The following is a 20,325-nucleotide window of genomic DNA, read 5'->3' as shown; positions in this document are numbered from 1 at the left end:
CACCCCCCCACACAAAAAAAAAAAAAGGCACAAATGCTGCTGCTGCTGTAAGGAAGAACAGGATCACAGCAGGGCAGATTTAGGCAAGTCTTGAATTGGCATGGAAGCCCAATCTGTTTTCTGAGGCTTGTTCACCCACTGCAGGCTGTCAAAGAGGAGCAGCAGTCCCGCCATCTCTTTCCCCAGACAATTTATGTTTGTCCCTGTGCTCCTCCCTCCTGTGCATTAGCACCAATGGGGGAGTAAGGGGCATTGGGGTGGTTTTTTTGCTTGTTGTTGGTTTTTTCCCCCCCTCCCCTGCCCTCAAGTTTTTAAAAGTTGAAGTTTTGGGGTTCTTCTCTTCCAGTCTGGATCACTGTGGACTATGGGATCTATTGCCAGTGATGTGTGGGGAGGGGTGGAGTAATGGCACGTCTCCCTTCAGTGGTGGTGCTGATCAGTGTAAAGTGCTAGTGAAGTAACATTATTAGAGCATACCTGGAAGGCTCTAGCACAAAACTGGAAGCAGGCACTTTGTTGAAATGACGACTGCAAGGCAAGAAATGATTCTGGGGACTGGAAATTGAAAGCCGAGCGCTGTCTCCTCTGCTGCCTGCCCCTTTCAGTTGGGCATCCAAACTGATGGGCTACCAATGTGAGTGGTCTCCAGGTTTATCTCTAGCTTGGTGTATAAAAGTGCACAGAGACACAGACTAAAGAGTAGAAAGGTGCTCCCACCCAGACTCAACTGGTTGATGGGGTGTTCTCCCTAAGTCTGGGGTGGTTTAAAGGAGACCATTGAACACAGGACTTCCATATCTTGGGGACGTACTCAGGTATAGCAGGATGCACGCTTTCATGTTAGAATTTTGACCTCTGTGTCTCATGAAAAAGAAATCAAGGGGGTTTGTGTATCCTTTGAAAGAATAGTTGGAGGCATCTCACCTGTAGAGGAGGCTTCTGGGCTCTAAACGCCAGGTGTCTGAAAGTGTCTGCTTGGAGCACTGCATTTGGCACCTGCTCTGTGTGAGGTACTTGAGGGGATTTGCTTGGGGAACGGGGGTTACTGCTGACATTCCCTGTCTTGAGACAGTGAATCTGAGCTACCTCTACACACTCCTGATTTCTTCTGTAGGACCAGGCAACTAAGAGTTAGGTTTTGCAGAATCTAAGTTTGATACCTATCTTGGGAGTTTTACTACATTAACTTTTGCATTAAAAACTTTAAAAATGAGCTGCTTCTGAGAATCCGTGGAAGGTTGTTACTGCTTCGGTACGTGTTTAAATTGCCAAGACGTTATACATATGTGCAAGCTCTTCTTTGGACTGTTACGCCTGATAGCACAAGGGTGAAGAGAGGAAATGGCTTTGTGGGAGTTCTGCGCAGACAGGGTGTATCTGACACGGAGTGCCATCAGCCTGTATACCTCACGATACATAGGCAAATATAATACAAGTGGTATGTGCCTGGAGATTTGAAAGTGCTTTTTAATTTTTTTTTTTTAATTTTAAGTTTGATCCAAAAAAACCCTCCGGCTTTTCAGGCTAAGTAATTGTGCTTCAGGTGTGAGCTGGCTATGTGGTAGTTCACAACCTGTATATTTGGGGAGATTGGTCTATGCCTGGTATACTGAAGGGTTGTTTTACTTTCTTTGCCCTTTTACATTTGTTATGCTGCTATGTTTATCATTGTGCAGGTATTAACTTTTATTATACAGCTAGGAATGTTGAGCTGTTGTCATGCATGAGATGCATGTTGGATTTTGGTTTTGGTTTGTCTCCCTCAGTTTGCAGTGTATGTTTTTACTCTGTCATAACAAAGAAATATCTTCACATCTCTTAAATCTCTTCCATTATTTTTTAAAGTATACTTTGCATAGCAATGCAAAGAATTCCTTCCAAAATTTCTTGAGGAGGTGCCTTGGTCTGAGTGTGGATCTCACATTTGACCCCACAAGATGAGAGTTTTTAAGCATCAGGGTACAGCCTGTGAAGTTGGCTGTGTGGTGCCAGACTGTGAGCAGAGCTCTCTGCAGGCAAAGGGAGCTGGTGTGCCCTCACAGCTGGCAGGGGCCAGCCGCCAGCACCCTGACCAAGCAAGTGTGCTGAGCCCTGCTGGGAACGTGGCCTGCCTCGTGAAACGACATGGCTTTGGGATCGCAGTTTGCTGCTCGTCAGTTGGGGATTGCAAAGTGAGAACCTCAGCTAAGCAAGCATAACGTGCTGTATTTCCAAAACCCATGCTCTTTCCTTTTTCTGAAGGAGAAGGTAGGAAATGGCCGGCTAGCCTCGCCACTCTTACCTGTTAATGTGGAGGGCAGAGGGTTCCTCTGTCTTACAGCTTAGTGTTTGTATTTTGTTTTCATGCCTACGTTTCTCCCATTTCCTCCTCTTTGCCCTCAACTTGACCACCCATATTTGGCAGTGTGGTGGCAGTCAACTGGGGCCCCAAAGAGTCCCTGCTCCAGAGGAGCCTTCAGGAATGTCAGACTTCAGATCAAAAGCTCAGACTTCCCAAGGGCATTTTTCTTCTCTGTATTAAGGATGGAGAGAGACCTTTCTGTCAACCAGTGTTAAGATACGTAGGCAATTTCTGACAAGTAATACATCAGTGCTTGGTTTGGTGTCTGACCTGAGCCACCTTGTCTCATTCACAATGCAACGCCAAGCCTTGGCAATTTGTTCCTTATGTTCATGGTGATTCCACCCAGTGCCATATTGTCAAGTAGTTTCTCCAGCCAAACCTCTCTTCTCTGAACTGTAAGGGGCATGGAAATTTTCTTGAATGTGCCCTGGATATCAGAAGAAAGTTAATTTATTCTTTATGGGTGTTGTGAAGAAGTTAAGCACTGCTGCTGTTAGGAAGGTGTATATTTTGATTGCTTTCTACATGATTTTTAATATATTATTTGGAAAATATGCTGCTACTGAAAGTGCAAAGGATGAATACTGCTAAATATAAGAGGGCTTAGCCTCCCTTAGCAACTTGACTGAATTTTCAGTTCACTGTCGATCAATTTTAGCAGTAAATCCTTACCATGTGAGTAGCCAGGTCTCTGCTGCCTTCAGCAGTGTCAGGACCTTGGGTAATCTCTTATATTCCTAACTTTTTTGGTAGGTAAGAGAATGAGAACATAATCTGTTCTCATGTAAGAATAAATGGTGAAGGGAGAGGTGATGAACTTTTCTCCAATGCATTATTTTTTTTTTTGTTTCCATGTATTTTCACAACATGTTGAAGCACATTAGAAATGCCTTCCTTGTGCATGTCGTCTGTTTTCTAAACACCAGTCCAAACCAAATTACAAGAAAATTCTCCTTACCTCAGGTGGAAGGTATTGCATGCTGACCAATTTCTAAATCTTTGTGCTGTGAACTCTGGTTGTCTGTCATATGATAAGCTGCAAATAAGTTTGGCTTGGGAAAGGAGAAGGTTTTGGCAACCTACATGACTGGATTGTAACTACTGGTTTATTTGATACCTTGTGTAAAACACTAATTCCTGAAAGTGATTAATGGAGAATTTCAGCCCCTTTGAAACAAGCTGAGGGAAAATCTAGGTGCACTGTAAAGTTGACACTTAATTGTAACTTAAATTTTATATGGGTATATATGCACAGCCCAACTAACTGATTTGAATTGTGATAAACCCAGATGATTAGAAGGATATGGACAGGAAAAGAATCGAAAGCACCTCTTCTGCGCTTCCTAAGATTTAGAAGCATCATGAATTAGTTTCTAAAGCTCATTCTTTTCCTACTTTTCAGGTAGAGGTGGGTTCCTTCTTAAGTCATTTGGCTTCCACTGCCTTACTTAAGTGGCTGTAAATGCAAACTGACAGTTTCTGGTCTTCCTTTCCTGGACTTTATCTTTTCTGTTCTGTGTAGTACTTTTGTAATAAGGAACCGCACACATTCGGTAAGATGGTAACTGATAGCAGAAAGATTTTACGTACTCCTTAAAAAACATTTTGACTTCGGGGTTTTTCTCTAAACAGAAAAAAATCTCGCCGGAACAACTGACTCCTGCATCCCCTTCTCCTCATTCTTCTCCGGAGGGAGACAGTGGCACTACACAGATACTTAAAGATGGAATTAATTTGTCTGGTGCAACTGCAGCAGTTATATCCACAGGTAAAACACAAAGAAAAAAAAATAATGACACTTTTAGTGTGAAATGGCTTCCATTTCAAGCAAACAAGTAGTGTCATTTTATGGCAAATATACTGCAAACTTATTATAGTAAATCATTATCCAGCTACCTTATTTTCTAAAGATATTTGTAGGTGGCAGTGTTACTTTGCAGAACTAGTGTTTTGATGCCTGCATTATAGCAAGAGGTGCTGCAGCACAGGGGCTTTTGATAGATTTGCTAGACCTGGCAGTTTGTTCCTGTCTGAGGAAGGAAACTGTATGGTTCTTTCATGTCTGTCCCACTCTTTAATGTATGAAATTGGAATAGATGTAGCTGAAACCCCATATGATGTTCTGATATCATGCAGGCTGTACTGTAATATAACAAAATGGAGATTTTTATCTCTGTAAAGCCTTACATTTAAAGAAACAACTCAGACTGTTTAAACCAAGTAAAGGCAGTCAGAGGAAATGCATTCCTCCTTCCTCTTATGTTTGCTTGTTTTTGAAATATAACAAATGTATCTTGAAAAGGGTTGGCAAAAGAGAAATAAGCTAGTTAATGAACTAACTCACTGAGGAATTTGTAACCCTGTAGTGAAACAATTTGTATGTTGTCTACTGAAATCTCAGAACTTTCTAAAAACTTCACAAATTGTGATAATTTTGTTTGGGGTGCTTTTTTACATTTAAAAAACTGTTTTTACAATAGAAGTTATCAGGCTCTTCTCACTCCCAACTTCAGTAATGGATGAGGGGAATATATGTAAGTATGATTTCCTAGCAAAATAAACCTTTTGGGAGGCAGTTGTTGTTGGGCCCAGACAGAAGATGCCATGAAAACTATTTTTGCTGATTTGTGTCTTTGGTTATTTGTACAAATAGGTTTCCTCCAATTTGCAGACATCAGAGAGTGAGCAGATATGCATGAAGACATCAAGATCATTAAAATGCTTATAGAAATATTTCATTTTTAGAACCCCGGGTTTTTAAGTAAGCCCAAATAACACTACAGCTCGGAAAATATGGCAGTCTTCTGTATAACAGAATGCTTAGATTGTCTGCTGGATCACCACAGAGGCATGTTTTTTCATTAAGCTGTAATAATACCTTGGGTGCATTCCTGGTCATGGGATAGCCAAGGTCAAAAAGAAAAAACCTCTTCACTTACGGCTTTCCCATGTGTTTCTGCCTTGCCGTTCCTTTTGAAAGACAGTTTTGCATAGTCTCTATAAAAAGTAATATCAGAAGTCCTATTTGATTGTTTTGTGCTAAGCTTTAAACCACCTTACACTTCTACAGAAGTACGTTCATTTTATTTAGTGGAGTAGACTAAGTTGCAGTGTGGAAATCCTACATGAGTGGTTAGGGGCTTCTGAAGGTGCAGACGTCCTTCAGTAGCCGTTATAGATGCACACAGGGCCATTATACATGCACATGTTAACGTTATATGGGTACTTCTGAATGAACATCAATATATATCATAGGATTGTCTTTGTTGCTGCTTCTTAAATAGGAGAAAAATTAGGGCAGTAACTTGGTGAGGCCAGCTTTTTAGAATCACCTCTTGATAGTTCAGAGTACCTGTCAGTAATTCTTACTTTATTGGAACTAGTCTATGAACAGAGATTAGTCAAAATAAAAGATAAGCACAGATTATGACAGCTTTGTTAAGTTAGTGGGGTAGAGGAGGGCTTTAGAGACCAGAAAGAAGTCGATTTGGGACTCAGGCAGGAGAACCGTGATAAAGACAGAGAGAGCACTTTTTGCATGCTTGGAAAGTATGTATGTATATTCAGCTTCTTGAGTTGACCAGTACATCGTTTCCTCAAGATTAAAACTAAAAAAAAAAAAAAGTTTGCAGTTCTAACTTGGAAACATGTCTTGGTTCCTTGGCAGTAAATGTGGCTTGTTTTTTTTCAGTGTGTGTTTATGTCAACAAGCATGGAAATTCTGGGCCTCACCTGGATAAGAAGAAGGTTCAGCGGCTTCCAGATCACTTTGGACCAGGTCCTGTCAATGTGGTACTTCAGCAGGCTGTACAGGCTTGCGTGGATTGTGCCTATCAATCTAAAACAGTCTTTGGATTTCTGAAATCTGGCCATCATGGAGGAGAAATGATAACTGGTATGTGAAGATGCTTTGTTTCTTCCTTTTCTTCACTTGGTTGCAAACTTGAGGTACGGCAGCAGAACTGAAGTAGTTGCAATGAGTTTATATTGCTTTTGTAACTCTTTAAGCACAGTCAAGCTCATATACTTGTGAAGTCCTTTATGAAGAGAGTATTGGTGGTGTGGGATTTATCTCACTTTGGGTCCAGGATGATTTGAACAATTCTTTTAATTAGAATTTAGCAATAGCAGTGTTAAATTACATATACACAGTACAGTTAGAGTCTTATACTAAATAGAGCTTGTGCCCCTCATTTAGCAGTTGCAGCCAAACATTTGTCAAGTAAACTCAGTACAAGTGAAATACCAGCTTTATTAATTCAAGTCATTCGCATAATCTTACTCATACATAGTGTTTGTGTTCTTAATGTATTAACCAAGCGGGTGAAAAGTTTCAAACTAATCTGTTTAGCTTCCAGGCAAGTGATTCCACATGTTGAAGTTGCTGCTTCTTCCCTTCCCCCATTCCTCAGAATTGTAGCAGTATCTTAGGTCAGTGTTCATCCACCTATGTCCCCTATTATGGAATAGGTTTATTTCTGCTACATATTAATGGCAGGTCTACAGATAAATTATCTCTATATCTCAAATGGAGTAGCTGTTGCTTGACATTTTTTTTCCTTCTAGGCTAGGAAATAGTCCATATAGCAGTTAGCACGTCAATTCATAATTCCATCACTGGCAATAAAAAGACTTTGCATTACTTTAATCTCCTTACATTAACACCAGATGTGAAAGATGATTAGTGGAATACAGGTTCATTTAAATCCTCATAAAAATGTTGCTGCCTAACTATTTAAAAAGCAGCACCCCGACTTGCGTGTAGCAGAACTTCAGTAAGCCTTGCTTATGCATCGCCGGGAGTTTGTGCACAAAATGGATGCTGTTTCTCTGCTGTGTGGCAAGTTTAATGGCATTGTATATGTGTGGTTTTGAAACCCATGTTGCTTTATTTTTGCAAGATATATGAAAGTTTATAACGTTATTAATACCTTGCTGTACCTAATTCAGACAAAGCAATTTTGCTTGAAGAAAATTCACTGAGATAGGCATTGTCAGTATTCTGTTTGTGATTGTTTATCATAAAGGACTAAATCGTAGGTTAGTGGCATATCTGAGCTGTGACTAGAAGTTGAAAATAATTATTTCACAGAGGAGAGAGAAATTTTGAAATCTTTATGTAGTTTTGGTTCGTTTACATTCAAAAATTCTGTATGAAAAGGAACTACTGTTCTGCACCTTGCTTCACCCTAAGGCTTGGATTCAGAGAAGCCAGCTCTGTAGCCCTGGGTTTGAGGAACTTGGCAATGTGGACTAGTCTTGAAGCAGAGTCCTGGTCCAGGTGATAGCAAGCTGCAAGACCCCATTGGGTTTCTGGTGTTCTTGAGCTCTTGCCTTCTCATCGGCTTTGTCAAATAGGTTACTGAGAAGCGGGTGAGCAAATACTCCCTGCCATTTTATCAAAAAATTTGTGTGGGGTGTATTTTGAGGAGCACAAAGTGGGGCTTAGGTTAATGTAGCACATTACAACCAGCTGTGCCTTGTGACCAGCAAGGAAGAAAAGGAAAGCTACAGTAGAATAAAATGAGGAATTAGAGAATGAAATTGTGAGGGTGTTTTCTTGTAGAGTTTTTGTTTGAAAATGGTTTTGGAGTGTGGCTTGTTGCTTGGGTTTTTTGTTTTTTGTTTGTTTTTTTTTTTTTCGACTGGCAAGAAAAAAAATGTTGCAGCAGAGAATAGCAAAGAAATCTAAATCCTTTGTGGACTAATAAACTTTCATGACGAGTATTATACCTGCTGTAGGAGAAAACTGTATGCTGTTGAGGGCGTGGATAAAGTAATCTTGCTAGAATACATGTGACTAATTATCAGGTTCTTTTGGTTCAGCTGCCAAGGAAAATAATTGTTTTGAATGGAATTGAATTTAGGATTTTTCCATCTTTTCTTATTCAAACAAAAGCACAAACCATTTTATTTTTTGCTTGATGCATAAGGTTTCAATTCAGGCAAATATAACTGAAGGGAAATTAAAGGCTTGATTAGCAGGTCTGCTGATGGTGGTGGTGTCAGCCCCTTTTTTCTCCTTGTAGTGCAGAGACTATGGCATTTGGTGGGATGAAATAGACTGAGGCTCAGATAAATCTTATCAAACAGAGAAGTAAAATCACTATTGGGTGAGTTTCTTCACTATCAGACAAACACATTTCTCTGATAGTTTAGGGCTCAGCCTTTCTCCTGGCTTGAATTGTTATTTAAAACATACTTAAGTGATGGAAGGTGAAGAAATGAGAACGACTCTTCATCCCGGGGGCAGGGATTGCACACCCAAGCTCCAATCCCTGTTTATTTGTTAATAAATGTTGAGGTTATTGCACCTCAGAAGTACTCCTTTTTACTTTTCCACCTAGCATTTATCTGGGAAGTAAGAGGCTTATGTTGTCCGCAAGCAGAGCAGACAGTTGAGCCTGTGGATCTGCAGCCCACACCCTTGGTTGGAGTTTGTATGGTTGCCCGCAGGTGTTCAGGGTACAAGGGAGCCGTGTTTGCGCTGAGTCTTTCTTTGTGGATTTTTCCCCACGGCTGGGGCAGTCACATTGCCACAGCTGTTTCTTGCTTTACCCTCCTGACAACTCTAAGATAATATTGTTCTTTTTCAATGCTTCTTTTCAAAATGAGAAATTAAGGTGTGGAGAGTAAGTGATTTCCCCAAAGTCATATAAGAAGACCTGTAAGGCTATTATAAAGCATTTTACGTTTTTGCTGTAGCTGACTACTACCTTGCAGTAAATTTGTCAGGAGATCGGGCTGTGCTAGGTCTCACAGCCCATTTGCTCTCCTGAACTGGTTGAGTTCCAAGCAAAAATTTGACTTCAGAGATGCCTTCCCCAAATAGGTGGTAGAGGACCTTGTGTCTGAGCCACACGTGGGACTGTGAATCATTAGCATTCCATTTGAACGTTGGAGCCTGGAAAAAAGTGAATGGGCTGTGGAAACACGTGGGTCTGGGAGTTTTTCCCTGTAGTACTGACTCTTAAACTTTAAGCATTTGCGTTGGGACAGTCTGTCATGAAAGCAGATGGGAGAAGTAGCACGTTGTTGTTGATGCTAACTGGTTAACTTCCATTAACTGTAATCAGAAGCTTCTTTACATCTACAGTGTAAGTAATTGACACTTCTGATTTCCTAAGGAAGCCTAAAATATGCTAAACTTGGGCGTTTTCTTTGGTTTTGTGTATATTATCTGTCTCTCTTCTAACACAATATGGAAATGTTCCTTAATTCAGATCTGTGAATAAAGGCTTTCTTGTCATTTCTGTTTTTTGGTGGTGTGGTTTTTTTTAAATGCATCTGCTACCAACAAAATGTGATCCTTTAAAGCTCTACTTATCATTTGGAAACTTATGTTAACAACAGAAAGCTGAATGACAGGCTCAAAACTAAGAAGACAAATTGATGCATAAACCTGGTGTTTATGCCGCTTCTTTCTAGCCCTAAGTTTAAGTTACAATTTTTTTTCTGTTTTTTTGTAATGTCTTTCTAGTCAGAAGTAACTAAAAGTTTCAGCGAATGTAATGGTAATTATTTATCCGTATAGCGGTAGTATTGAGCATCTTCAAAATCTTACTAATTTTCACAAAAAAGGAAAATACCATCAGCTGCAACACTATTTGGGGGGCAAGGACAGAGGTCAACAAGTAAAAGACATAGGCATATGTCCAGGCTCTTTGTAATCACTCAGTTTAAAAGACACCAGATCCGTTTGTGGCTGTTGTGGTATCTCTGCCACCTAGCTCCTGTTGAAATAAATGGGAGCTTGACCACTGTAGTGTTGACAGCAGGATAGATTTCTCTAGTGGTAAAATAGTAAATGGTAAAACAGTTTCTGTAGTCAGAATTTCAATGGTAGTGGGTGCCAGCACATTACCGCAAGTATGCTCAGTTCAGTTAGAAACTGAGAAAAAAAAATCTTAATTTTTTTTTTAATGTTTAATTTTTTTTTAGCAAGTACTGTAAAAGGTCTTTTCCGCGTTATCTCCTGTAAATAGGTGGTAGAGAGGTTGCTGTTTTAGAAGCAAACAACAAAAATTACATGTCAGGTTTGGGTGATGAGGGAATAGTTGCAAGGGTTTTTTTTATGCTGGTGTGAATCCAAAATTGTTTTATTGAAGTAAGTTCCCACAGACCAAATTTAAACTGGCATAGATCTGATGGAAGACAAAATGAGTCCTTTGGATGTAAATTCATTAACCTACCCGAATGATTGTTTACTCCTCTCATTTCTTGTGTGGTTTAAATCAAATCTGGATGTCTTCTCCTTTAAGTTAATGATGGTGTTTTACTATGCTTCATGATACTTGGGGGATGTTTGACATCATCTTCTTATTCACAGCTTCCTTTGATGGGGAGAAGCACGCCATCAATCTTCCTTCTGTAAACAGCGCGTCGTTTGTCCTACGCTTCTTGGAGAAACTCTGCCACAGCCTGCAGTGTGATAATCTCTTCAGTAGCCAGCCTTTCAGCCCTTACATGGGATGCGCACATAGTCCTACCGAGTATGATAGGAACAAACCAGGTACTGTTAAACAACTGATATTTTCGAGTGCTGATATTTTTGAGAAGTGGGGCGACTTTATGAAATGTACCTTTTTAATCTGCCTTTCTATGATGTGAACTGATGGAAATGAATACGCTTCAGTTCTTAGTGAATTGGTTCCAGTGCGGTAGTGCTATGACAGGATGGGATAGCTCATACCACATGTGCAGAAATCATTTTGTTCAGCAAACTCCTCCTTGTAGCCAAGCTGAGAAACATATGTATTGTACCACTGTGATAATTCTAAAAGGACAAGCTTAAAGCTTCACATTTCACTTGTTAAATTTATGTTCAGATCATAAAATAAACTTACAAAAAGATACTTACTGCCTTATGAGAAAGGTCTTGCCCTGAAAGCGAATTCAGACGAGCCCTTCCCACATCAGTAAAAGGTCCTTTTTTCCTTCTTCATTCACCTTATGCAGTGGTGGCTCCAAAAATTTTACATTCTACTATGTACAGTCCAGTCTAGTCTTCTAGTAGAAAAGGTGGGTTTTGCAGGCTGCTTACGGTATTTTGTCTGAGGCCAGTATCTTTGCTGCACTGGGAGTGTAGGGTGAGGGGGAACCAAAATGACTTGGGCAAGATCTCCCATCACATTGTTTGCAGGGCCTGGTTTTAGCAGTCCCAGCCCAAGGGTTACCAGAAGCCATAGCTGAGAAAACCTTGGCGTCGGGGCAATTTCAGAAGATTCATATTGAGTGCGAAGCTTTCTCGCAGCTGTCTGATACCTGAGTCTGTCTTCTGGGTGCTGCTTTAGAAAATAAAATATTCTCCCCCCCCCCTTCCCCCCAATGGATAAATTATGTTTATAATTCTGTCTGTCATATGAAAGTCATTAGTTTTAACTCTTTTCAGCAAAGTAGCCAGGGTCAGGGTAGTTTGGGTTATGACAGTATAAACTAAGCTATCCTTCAGCTTTGAAAGCTTGTATCGAAATGACAGAGCCTATGTGATCCAAGAAACTGAACTGTAACTTGGTGAATGGCGATGTATGTCTGCTTGTGTCCCTGGACTTTCCCCATGAGCAGCTTTATGCTAGAATAATAGGCGGTGACTTTCCCCTTCACAGCAAAAGAAGAAATACCTGAAAACAGGAGTGCTAAACGATACTCTCATGACTCTCCACCATATACCGCTCCTCTTTCCCCTAAGCTTCCCAGAAATGATGCTCATCCATCTGAAGGTAATTACATTGTGTTGGGATTATATATGAGGATTATTTATGGTTTCAGTATTTCCAGTCAAAAAGGATTGAGTTCAGCATATGTGTCTGGTTTGTTTCTAGCCTTTGACAGGTCAGGGTGAAAGTATGTTAATTATTGATCACTGGCACAGATTTTGCACTTAGGGAAGATCTACTTGCAAGTTCCAGCAGTCCTTCTCCTAAACCTGCTAGCCTTTTATTGTGAAAGGGCTCAGGCAAATAGGTGACAGATGAAGCTTCCTGTCTCATTTATGGATATTTAGCAGAAAACCAATGGCCTCAAAATGGATCAGGAGATAAATTGGAAGCAACTCTGGGCCGGGGCCATTAAGTGAGTAAGGGTGTAGCTCGATGATACAATTCAGCTGAGTTTATGGCTAGCTGCCAGTGAAAGTTGTGCTGCTCCTGCTTTCCCTTGCTTCCTTGTCCTTGCAGTGGGTTCCAGGTCCCCCAGCTGGGTGGTGAGCTGAACCAGTGAGCAAAAGCGCAGAAAACATTTTGGTGAAGCGACGAGTCGTGTGCAGTTTACTCCTCTGGACTGACTCACTGTGGACTCGGATGAGCACAGGGAAGGGTTGAATCAAAAGCAGCCATGGCCATGGGAGCAGCACAGCCTCCCTGTGGCAGCTGCCCGTTAGATTGATTCAGCTCACTGATGAATAGCACCTTTTCCTGCACTGCAGCTCAGCTGCAGTAACTGAGCGCATGTCTAGTCTTAGTCTGCCTCAGATGTAAAGTAAAGCATGTAGGTTTAAACCTCAGTGAGAGAAACGTATGAAAATGTGGGGTTTTTTACTCTGCATTTGCTGCTTAACTAGTTAAGTCATGGTAGCTTGTTGATGTTGACTTCTCCCACCTGATATGTACTTTCTCTTGCTGCAAGATATTTACACAGCATTTCCAAAGGCTTTTTTGAAATATGATGGGGATTAGTTATTTCTTCCTTCATATTATTATTTTTTTTCTTCTTGTTGTAGATCCTGGGGTCATTTTGTGCCTATTAGCGTCAGTGGGGGCAGAATGATCTTATTTTCTGTGCAGGTTAAAAAGTCTTAGGACTACAGTTAAAGCAGAAAAGGATATCAAATTAAAATGTTCAAAATGATAGATTATTTGTAATGGTACATGTTATTATTTTTTATATATGTAGCATATTCACTTCTTTGTATATAGTAACAACAGCAGGAAATACAGCTCTGTATTGATTATTGACTTCTCTGTCTTTACAAAAGAAGTACTGGCTTAATTCCACAGATATATTGTACACCTAAGTCAGATATTTCTGGTAGGTAACTTAGTAAGTGTAGAGCACTTAATTATACTCAAATTAAGTTGTTTCAGTTGGAGCAAAACAAATGTTTGAGTAGATCTGCATTATCTTGTAAGAAATCTTCCTCAAAGTAAACGTGCACGCACATACTGCTTTTTAATCCTTGTTTGTTAATGGATGCCTCTTACAGATGAAGTCAGTGTACTCCTTAAAATACATTTTAAGATCAATAGTTCATTATAAAGTGCAGTTACTTGGATAAAAATAATTAAAATAAGTGTTTTGCCATGGTTCTAGAGGTTTGAATTTGTACTCTGTGCCTTTCAAGAGGCAAAGTGTTCTTTACTGTTGTGTGTTTCCCATTAGGGCAATGTCCTCTGCTGAAAATCTGGAGGTAATTTTATAGCGGTCAGTCATGGGTTGGTTAGCAAGAAAGATCCTGCCCCCAAAAAGTTCTGGTTCCATTGAGACATAGTTGTCTTGAAATAGTTGTTTTGAAATATCATTTGAAGGCAAATGGAATAATTGTGGGAAGGGGTCTTTCAAACAGCTCATTTTCCTTCTGATCTGCTCAGGGATATGTTTTGCAGATTTTGCTGTCTTTCCTGCTCACTAACAGTTTCATCTTAAAGTTATGAAAGATAAGGGGGGTTGGGGGGTAGGGAATAGCTCAGTCCCCCTCCTCCTGAAAACAGAGTGTTCTTACTATTGCGGCAGATTACATCATTCCTGTTATGTATGAGGCAGAACAACTGGCTTTTAATTCCCAGAGGAGCTTCTAGAAAACAAAACGTCCGATTCCTGCTAAAGCTTTCAGTGTTTAAACAGTCTGTCATCCTTACATTTGAAACATAAGGCCTTTTATTGGCCTTTTATTAATCTACCCAGAGCTCGGGCTTTCTGCAGTGGAACCTCCCGTTTCTTTCCATGCCACCATTCACAACCGCTCAAAATGTTGAGGTAGAAAAAAGTGCATCATTCGTTGCTCCGTGGATTGCAAAGCTCCATTTACTAGACGCCGATTTTGAATCAGCTGTCATACCAATTGACCACTTTTTCAACAAGATTGCAGCTGCATTTTGTTTGTAGAGAAGCTAGATGCATGGAAGGGGAAGTGGATTGAACCCTATAGTTGCTGAACAGAAACACCTTCTCTAAAAGATGATGGTCCTGGGAAATATACACAAGGTGGAAAAGCAGGCATGTGAATTGAGAATTTACAGTAAGAGCAATTCAAATGCTGCTCTCTCAACTTATCAGCTCAAAGCAGAGTTGATCTTTCCCAGCCCTATTTACTATTGTTTACTTTAGGATGTATAACGTCAGAGAGAAATCTGGGATGTAATTGGAATAAATACAATTAAATTACTTTGTAATACGGTCAATTTTAAAAATCTTTATGTCTTTAGGAATCTTGACAAGGATTAGGTAAAACAATTATTTTTAAAAATCCGTCTATTTGGGACCTCTGCTTGTTTGCTATAACTGCAAAAAGGGATTTTCTGAAGACATTACATGGAGTTTGCTGATATATGCTTAATACTGATACTGTAGTGGAAACTTTCTACTAGGCAGTATTGTCTCCATTGTTTCATCCTACCTTTCAAGACTTCTGAAGTCTGAATCTACAGGTTCAGTCAGTCCTTCATATAGCTTTGCTGTAACTATGAAGTATCACCTCTGCCTTTTGGTCTTGGGCTGTGATTTCTGTTAGTGATTTCATTCTCTACAGTTCTAATTTTCCCCTGGTTTGCTACCCTTTAATTTTATGGTGTGTATCATAGACTACATCTCTTAAAGTCTCTCTGAAATCCTATAAAAGGAAGGCTTTTTTTTTTTCATTTTGGTAAGTTGCTGCAACTACTTCAAGCTGACAAATGTAAAGCAGTTAGTTTTCTTGTTTGATTGTTTTCTTTGAAAACCTCAGTAGCCGCTTCTTTGCTTTTGTGATTCAAATCTAACAAACTAGAAAGTTTTTCAGTGGTTGTTTTGAGGGTGGTACATGTGAAAGAGAAGGGCTTGTGTCCATGAAAGCCGCTTTATTCCACGACTATCAAGTTTAGCGAAAGATGTTACATCGTCTTGCAGGTCTTGCCTTACTGAATTCAGTAAGTAGGGAGCTGGCTGTCTGAGTGCCTTTGTTCCCTTTCGGGATTGTGCTGTCTGAAGACCAAAATATGCTCAACAGTTCTTCACTGCACTCCACTTTTACACAGGTTTCAGCAGAGAACCGAAGACCTCATGAAGCAAATTGAAAACGCGCTTGAGAAACTCACTGAGTTTTTTAGGAAAATACTCTTCCTTTAGTTTTAATTGGGTATTCGCCCAAGAAATTCTTGAAAGTTGTCATATAAGAAGGGTAGTGAAAACTTTATTTCAGGAACTTGTTTTGCAGAACATACCAGTTCTTATCCCAAAGAATATGCTGCTTCACTAACATATGTTTTATAACTTCACTAGAGTAATTTTCAAGATGGTAGTGTGGGGTTTACACTTCTGTGAACCTGTTAGCTATATTTTCCAGCTCTTAACTCTTCTGCCAAAGCAGCATTTGTTTCATACAGATTTGTACATCATGCTTCCAACTTCTTTCTTGGGCCTAGATACTGGCCTGGTGCAGAGGAATACGTATGATTGCTAGAAAATGGAGCGGTGTTCCCATTGATTTGTTAGGTTTTTCAGGGTTTTTTTCCCCCTCATATAGCATATTTCTCCCAATCAGACCTGAATTCGGTTGACTGAGAGTGGAATTTTCAGTAATCAGGCAAATCTGACTCCTGTCTCGTGGCACAGGGAAAGGGACCTGCTGGACTCTGTTCATCTGGCTTAGAAACAGTATTGGCAGGCGCTAAAAATTCATGAGTCTTTTAAGTGAGCATTGTTTGTGTTTTGCGGAGTAGAAATTAGCTGATAAGTGATAAGAACTGAAACGGGGAATGTTGTTATACTCCCTTCCTGAGACCTGATTTTCTTTTTTTTTTTTTTTTTTTTAACTTGCTCAGTGGGTTGAGTAATTTACATGTATCTTTAACTTTCCAGAGTCTGTGCTCATACACCCTGCCCTGTGCCAAGAACTGTATGTAGAAACAGCATTGTGGTCGAAATGTGTTATGTTTGTGTGCCATACCTGGCACTCACGGCCTTCTGTGGTTTTGCCTGTAACCTGTTCAATTCTTAACAACAAGCTTTATGTCTGAACGTATTGCGATCTATAGATGATAATTGTCCACTTGTTTTGTTTATGAAGTTAGTGACTCCCTCTGCTGTTTAGAACAAATTAAACAATTGTTAGTTAAAATGAAAGTTTTTATTTATATTAAATTTTTTTTGCAGGATAACACACTCTTAATGGTTAGCTTTTTGAGAGTGTGTTTAAAATAAGATAAAGAAAATGCTTGACTAAGATTGTTTGATGTATCAATATTAACATCAGACAATTTTACACCCAAAAAACTATCTGAAACTTGACATATTACAAAAAATGTTTTAAAAATACAGTAAGAGCCCATTGATTATGTGAGGAAGAGGGGCAAACATTCAGCAGCAGTGACTGTCTCACAGGAGATTTGTTAACAGGCTTACAATCTCTCAGTATCTTCAGGAGAACATAGCAAGGAGTTAAATAACAAAGGTGTAATGTCTATCACTTTGAACATATTGATACTTGCTTTTTGTGTAGCAGAAACGTTACCTATAGAGGAAAACAGCACTTCCAAAGAACACCGATTTTCTGAGGACTCTATGGATTCTGCACTTAATTCTGTAAATCCTTCAAGCCCGACCCGTCGAAATTCCACAGAATATCGTACTTCAGGGAGTGCAGCATATTACAGAAATTCCCTTCAACCAGTGACTGCTACCTCAAATTCAGCCCCAATCCTGCGCAGGCTGTCCTTGACCTCTGCTGGGAGCAGTGGTTACTATGAAGTTAGTAGGAATCGAATACAGAGGCGGATTGAAGGTAGGCTATATAATTAAACTTCCCAAAGTATACAAATGGTTTTATTAACCTACAAAGTCCGAGAATTATGAATGAAGAAGTTCTTTGCTATGGAAAAGCTTGCATATGGAGTGAAATGTTGTGCCATCACCAAGCACGTCAGGCTTGCTAACGTAACTGCAAATGCAGAACTGAAGCCTGTTAGTACTAATACTGCAGTGCAGTGGGGGAGGGTGGTTGGGGGGAGGTCTTGTCTGCTGCACCTTCCTCTAACTGCTGGTACGGAACTTGCGGCAGCCCAGACTGAGGAGGGCTACTTATATGCAGCTCTTTTCCTGAGCATCTTATCAGCTATTACTGTATTGCTAGGGGTGGGGGTTCCTCCTGTCCCTCCCTCCCTCCGCGCAGCCTAGCTTGCCTTTGCCATATTCCCAGTTAATGGTGTCTCGGGACCCAGGAGCCAAGTACAAGTTGAACCAATCCCTCTAGGTATGTCGTCGTGCTAATGTTTATGCCGCTGTAAATATTTGCAATTATGGAAGGCATTTAAAGACAAATGGAACAGTTCAATATTATTTGGAGGAAAATAAAACATCTTTCATTTAATATATTGCAAAGAATGCATAATAAAAGCTGCATGTTAATATTAAGAACGTGTTGTGTAAAATTAAATGTTATCCCTGTATAGACTAGTGATATTTCTTCCTTTTATAATATTTTTATGCTAAAAGCTGCAAGTTCCACAACTGGACCAGATCTGAATTCACTGAAAAGGGAACCTTCAAGAATATCAAATAAGGATCCTTCTACCTGGTCAATAGAGGAAGTAATGCGTTTTGTGAAAGAAGCTGATCCACAGGCACTAGCTCCACATGCAGAACTCTTTAGGAGACATGTATGATGCATATCCATTCTGTTCTAGTAGATTGTGTGTCATGTTAATCTCTTAAAATACAGCTTTCATGTCTATCACTCTATTTGCAATTGAAGGTAGAGTAGACTCTACTTGTATATTAGAGGGAGGCTGAAAATTATTTTTCCACCCGAAACTCCTCCTGCAGTATATTTTTCTCTGTGTTCCAGTCTTGTTAGACTAAAGTAAATACCTGCTGCTTTCCAGCTTATATAGAATAATTCCAATACTGGAAGTATCCAGGTTCTAATGGCCAACATCCATGGTACCCCTGTCATCCCTGGTACCTCTAGAGAAGATGGCGTTCTCATGTACAGTATGGGGCATTTGGCCTACATAGTCAACACCTCTCTGAGAGAATCTGTTTTGGAGACTGATTACCTCAAAGTAGCGAGGCTTTTATGCCTCATTAGCTTTACACTTGGTCATTAGTACTAAAATTCAGAGAATCAGGTGAAATGTTAAATTCATCTGTTTTGAAAACAACGTGTAGGGTCTCATAAGATCTAACTACATGTTGTATTTAGAGAGAGAAACTGTGTCAGTTTGTCTGGTTTTGGTCTCCCCTCTTCCTTCTCACTGTGCTTTTCCATGGCAGGTTGCTCAGCAAAGAGCTGTTTTCTTGTTTCATTGTATATATGGCCCTCCAAAAAGAGGTTAGCTTTCTCTTTAGTAGTATTTCACCCTTCTTCTGCATCAGCTTCTGCTAACAGTTAAATCTAGGAGTAAGTTGGATTGGAAGGAAAACTCAAAATAACTTTTAATGGAGCTTCCTGTCTTACATTTTTTTCTTAGTTGTATAACAAGACTAAATGTCACTTGTTTTGTCAGGTTTATGTTAAAAAAAAAAAAAAAGACAAAGTGGTACTCTTTATGGTGTTTTAAGGAACTAATTGCCTGTCTACAGTATATAATGCTACTAAGAGTTTAGGACTGTCACATTTCAGCAGCTTCTCAAGCAGGCGGTTGAAATCTGGCTAAGTTGTCCTTGGTCTTGATCCTAACAATCTGTCTGGTTTAACCAGGACATAGATCTGTCTTTTTTCACAGATTTAGATGGTCTGTAACCCCTTCCTCCGTGTGACTGTTTGCATGCGCATGCCAGAATCCTCCCACAGCTGTGTTCAAGGTTCAGTGCAAGGCCTCAGTGCTTGGATCATTTAGTCGCTAACTGCACAGACCTTCCTTTGCAGCTTCTCCTTTTTCCCTTGACCCATTCACTTTTTTTCCTAGCTGGTACCTAATTTTGAGGGCTGTTTGGTCAGTTTCTTTTACTTACTATAATTTTCTTTGGCATCTTAAATACCTTAATGATACGTTAAAAAAATGAAAATAAATTCAATTTCAGTGGCCATCTGTAAATATCTAATTATACTAAGTTACTCTTTTATATATAGTAGATAAATTTTTACTGCAGTATAAACAAGTATAATGTACTTTCCAGTATTACCATGCAGCTTGTTAAAGTAGTTGTATGTTGTGTTTATTCTCTTCCTTCTGCAGGAAATTGATGGGAAGGCACTACTCTTACTGAGGAGTGATATGATAATGAAATATATGGGACTGAAGCTGGGGCCTGCCCTAAAGTTGTGCTACCACATTGAAAGACTTAAACAAGGAAAGTACTAGCCAGTGGGGATACCACAAATATGTGTGTTCGTATCACACTAAGCTCTCAGGTTCACAGCCATCACCTTTATTCGAAACTATTTTGCTGATATAAATCATGTTTATTTTTTGAAAGTGCTCTCAAAATGTAAAAGAAAAACATTCAGGATAAAGAGGGGGGAAAATATGTATTACGTTCTGGTATTTTGCAAACTATTTCAGAAAGTTTGCAGGGAAGGACAGTTGATTGTACTGGGGGAGAGCAGGTCGGGTAACAGTGCTCTCTGAATCCTGAAAAGTGCGTTCTCTGTTACAGACTTCAGCCAACATGTTCATATTCAGAACCAAAACAGCTGAATCCCAAAGGAAAATAATAAAACAAACCAGCAGCAGGTGTTAATAATTTTTACAGGGGTGGCTGTAAACTTTTATATTGCAAGAAAAATTTAAAATGGAAGATCTCATCTCTGTAGTCAGTACTGTGTCTGATCCTCCAGCACAGTAATACTC

The 20,325-nt window shown here is 39.7% G+C and overlaps 1 protein-coding gene across 1 annotated transcript in view; it reads left to right on the top strand.

Moving 5' to 3' along the window:
- SCML2 (sex comb on midleg-like 2 (Drosophila)) overlaps positions 1-19,995 on the top strand; it is a 52,398-nt gene extending 32,403 nt beyond the window's left edge. The window contains exons 7-13 of the mRNA XM_009884710.1: positions 3,977-4,112; positions 6,036-6,239; positions 10,674-10,856; positions 11,950-12,063; positions 17,034-17,315; positions 18,026-18,189; positions 19,711-19,995. Of these exons, the coding sequence (XP_009883012.1) occupies positions 3,977-4,112; positions 6,036-6,239; positions 10,674-10,856; positions 11,950-12,063; positions 17,034-17,315; positions 18,026-18,189; positions 19,711-19,836 (1,209 nt within the window). The 3' untranslated portion in view covers positions 19,837-19,995. The remainder of the gene's footprint in view (positions 1-3,976; positions 4,113-6,035; positions 6,240-10,673; positions 10,857-11,949; positions 12,064-17,033; positions 17,316-18,025; positions 18,190-19,710) is intronic.
- The last annotated feature ends 330 nt before the right edge of the window (positions 19,996-20,325 follow it).

Source organism: Charadrius vociferus, unplaced genomic scaffold (assembly GCF_000708025.1).
Source record: "Charadrius vociferus isolate BGI_N301 unplaced genomic scaffold, ASM70802v2 scaffold200, whole genome shotgun sequence".
NCBI lineage: Eukaryota > Metazoa > Chordata > Aves > Charadriiformes > Charadriidae > Charadrius > Charadrius vociferus.
The sequence above is the reverse complement of the archived record's forward strand: the minus strand, read 5'-3'. Positions and strand labels throughout refer to the sequence as shown.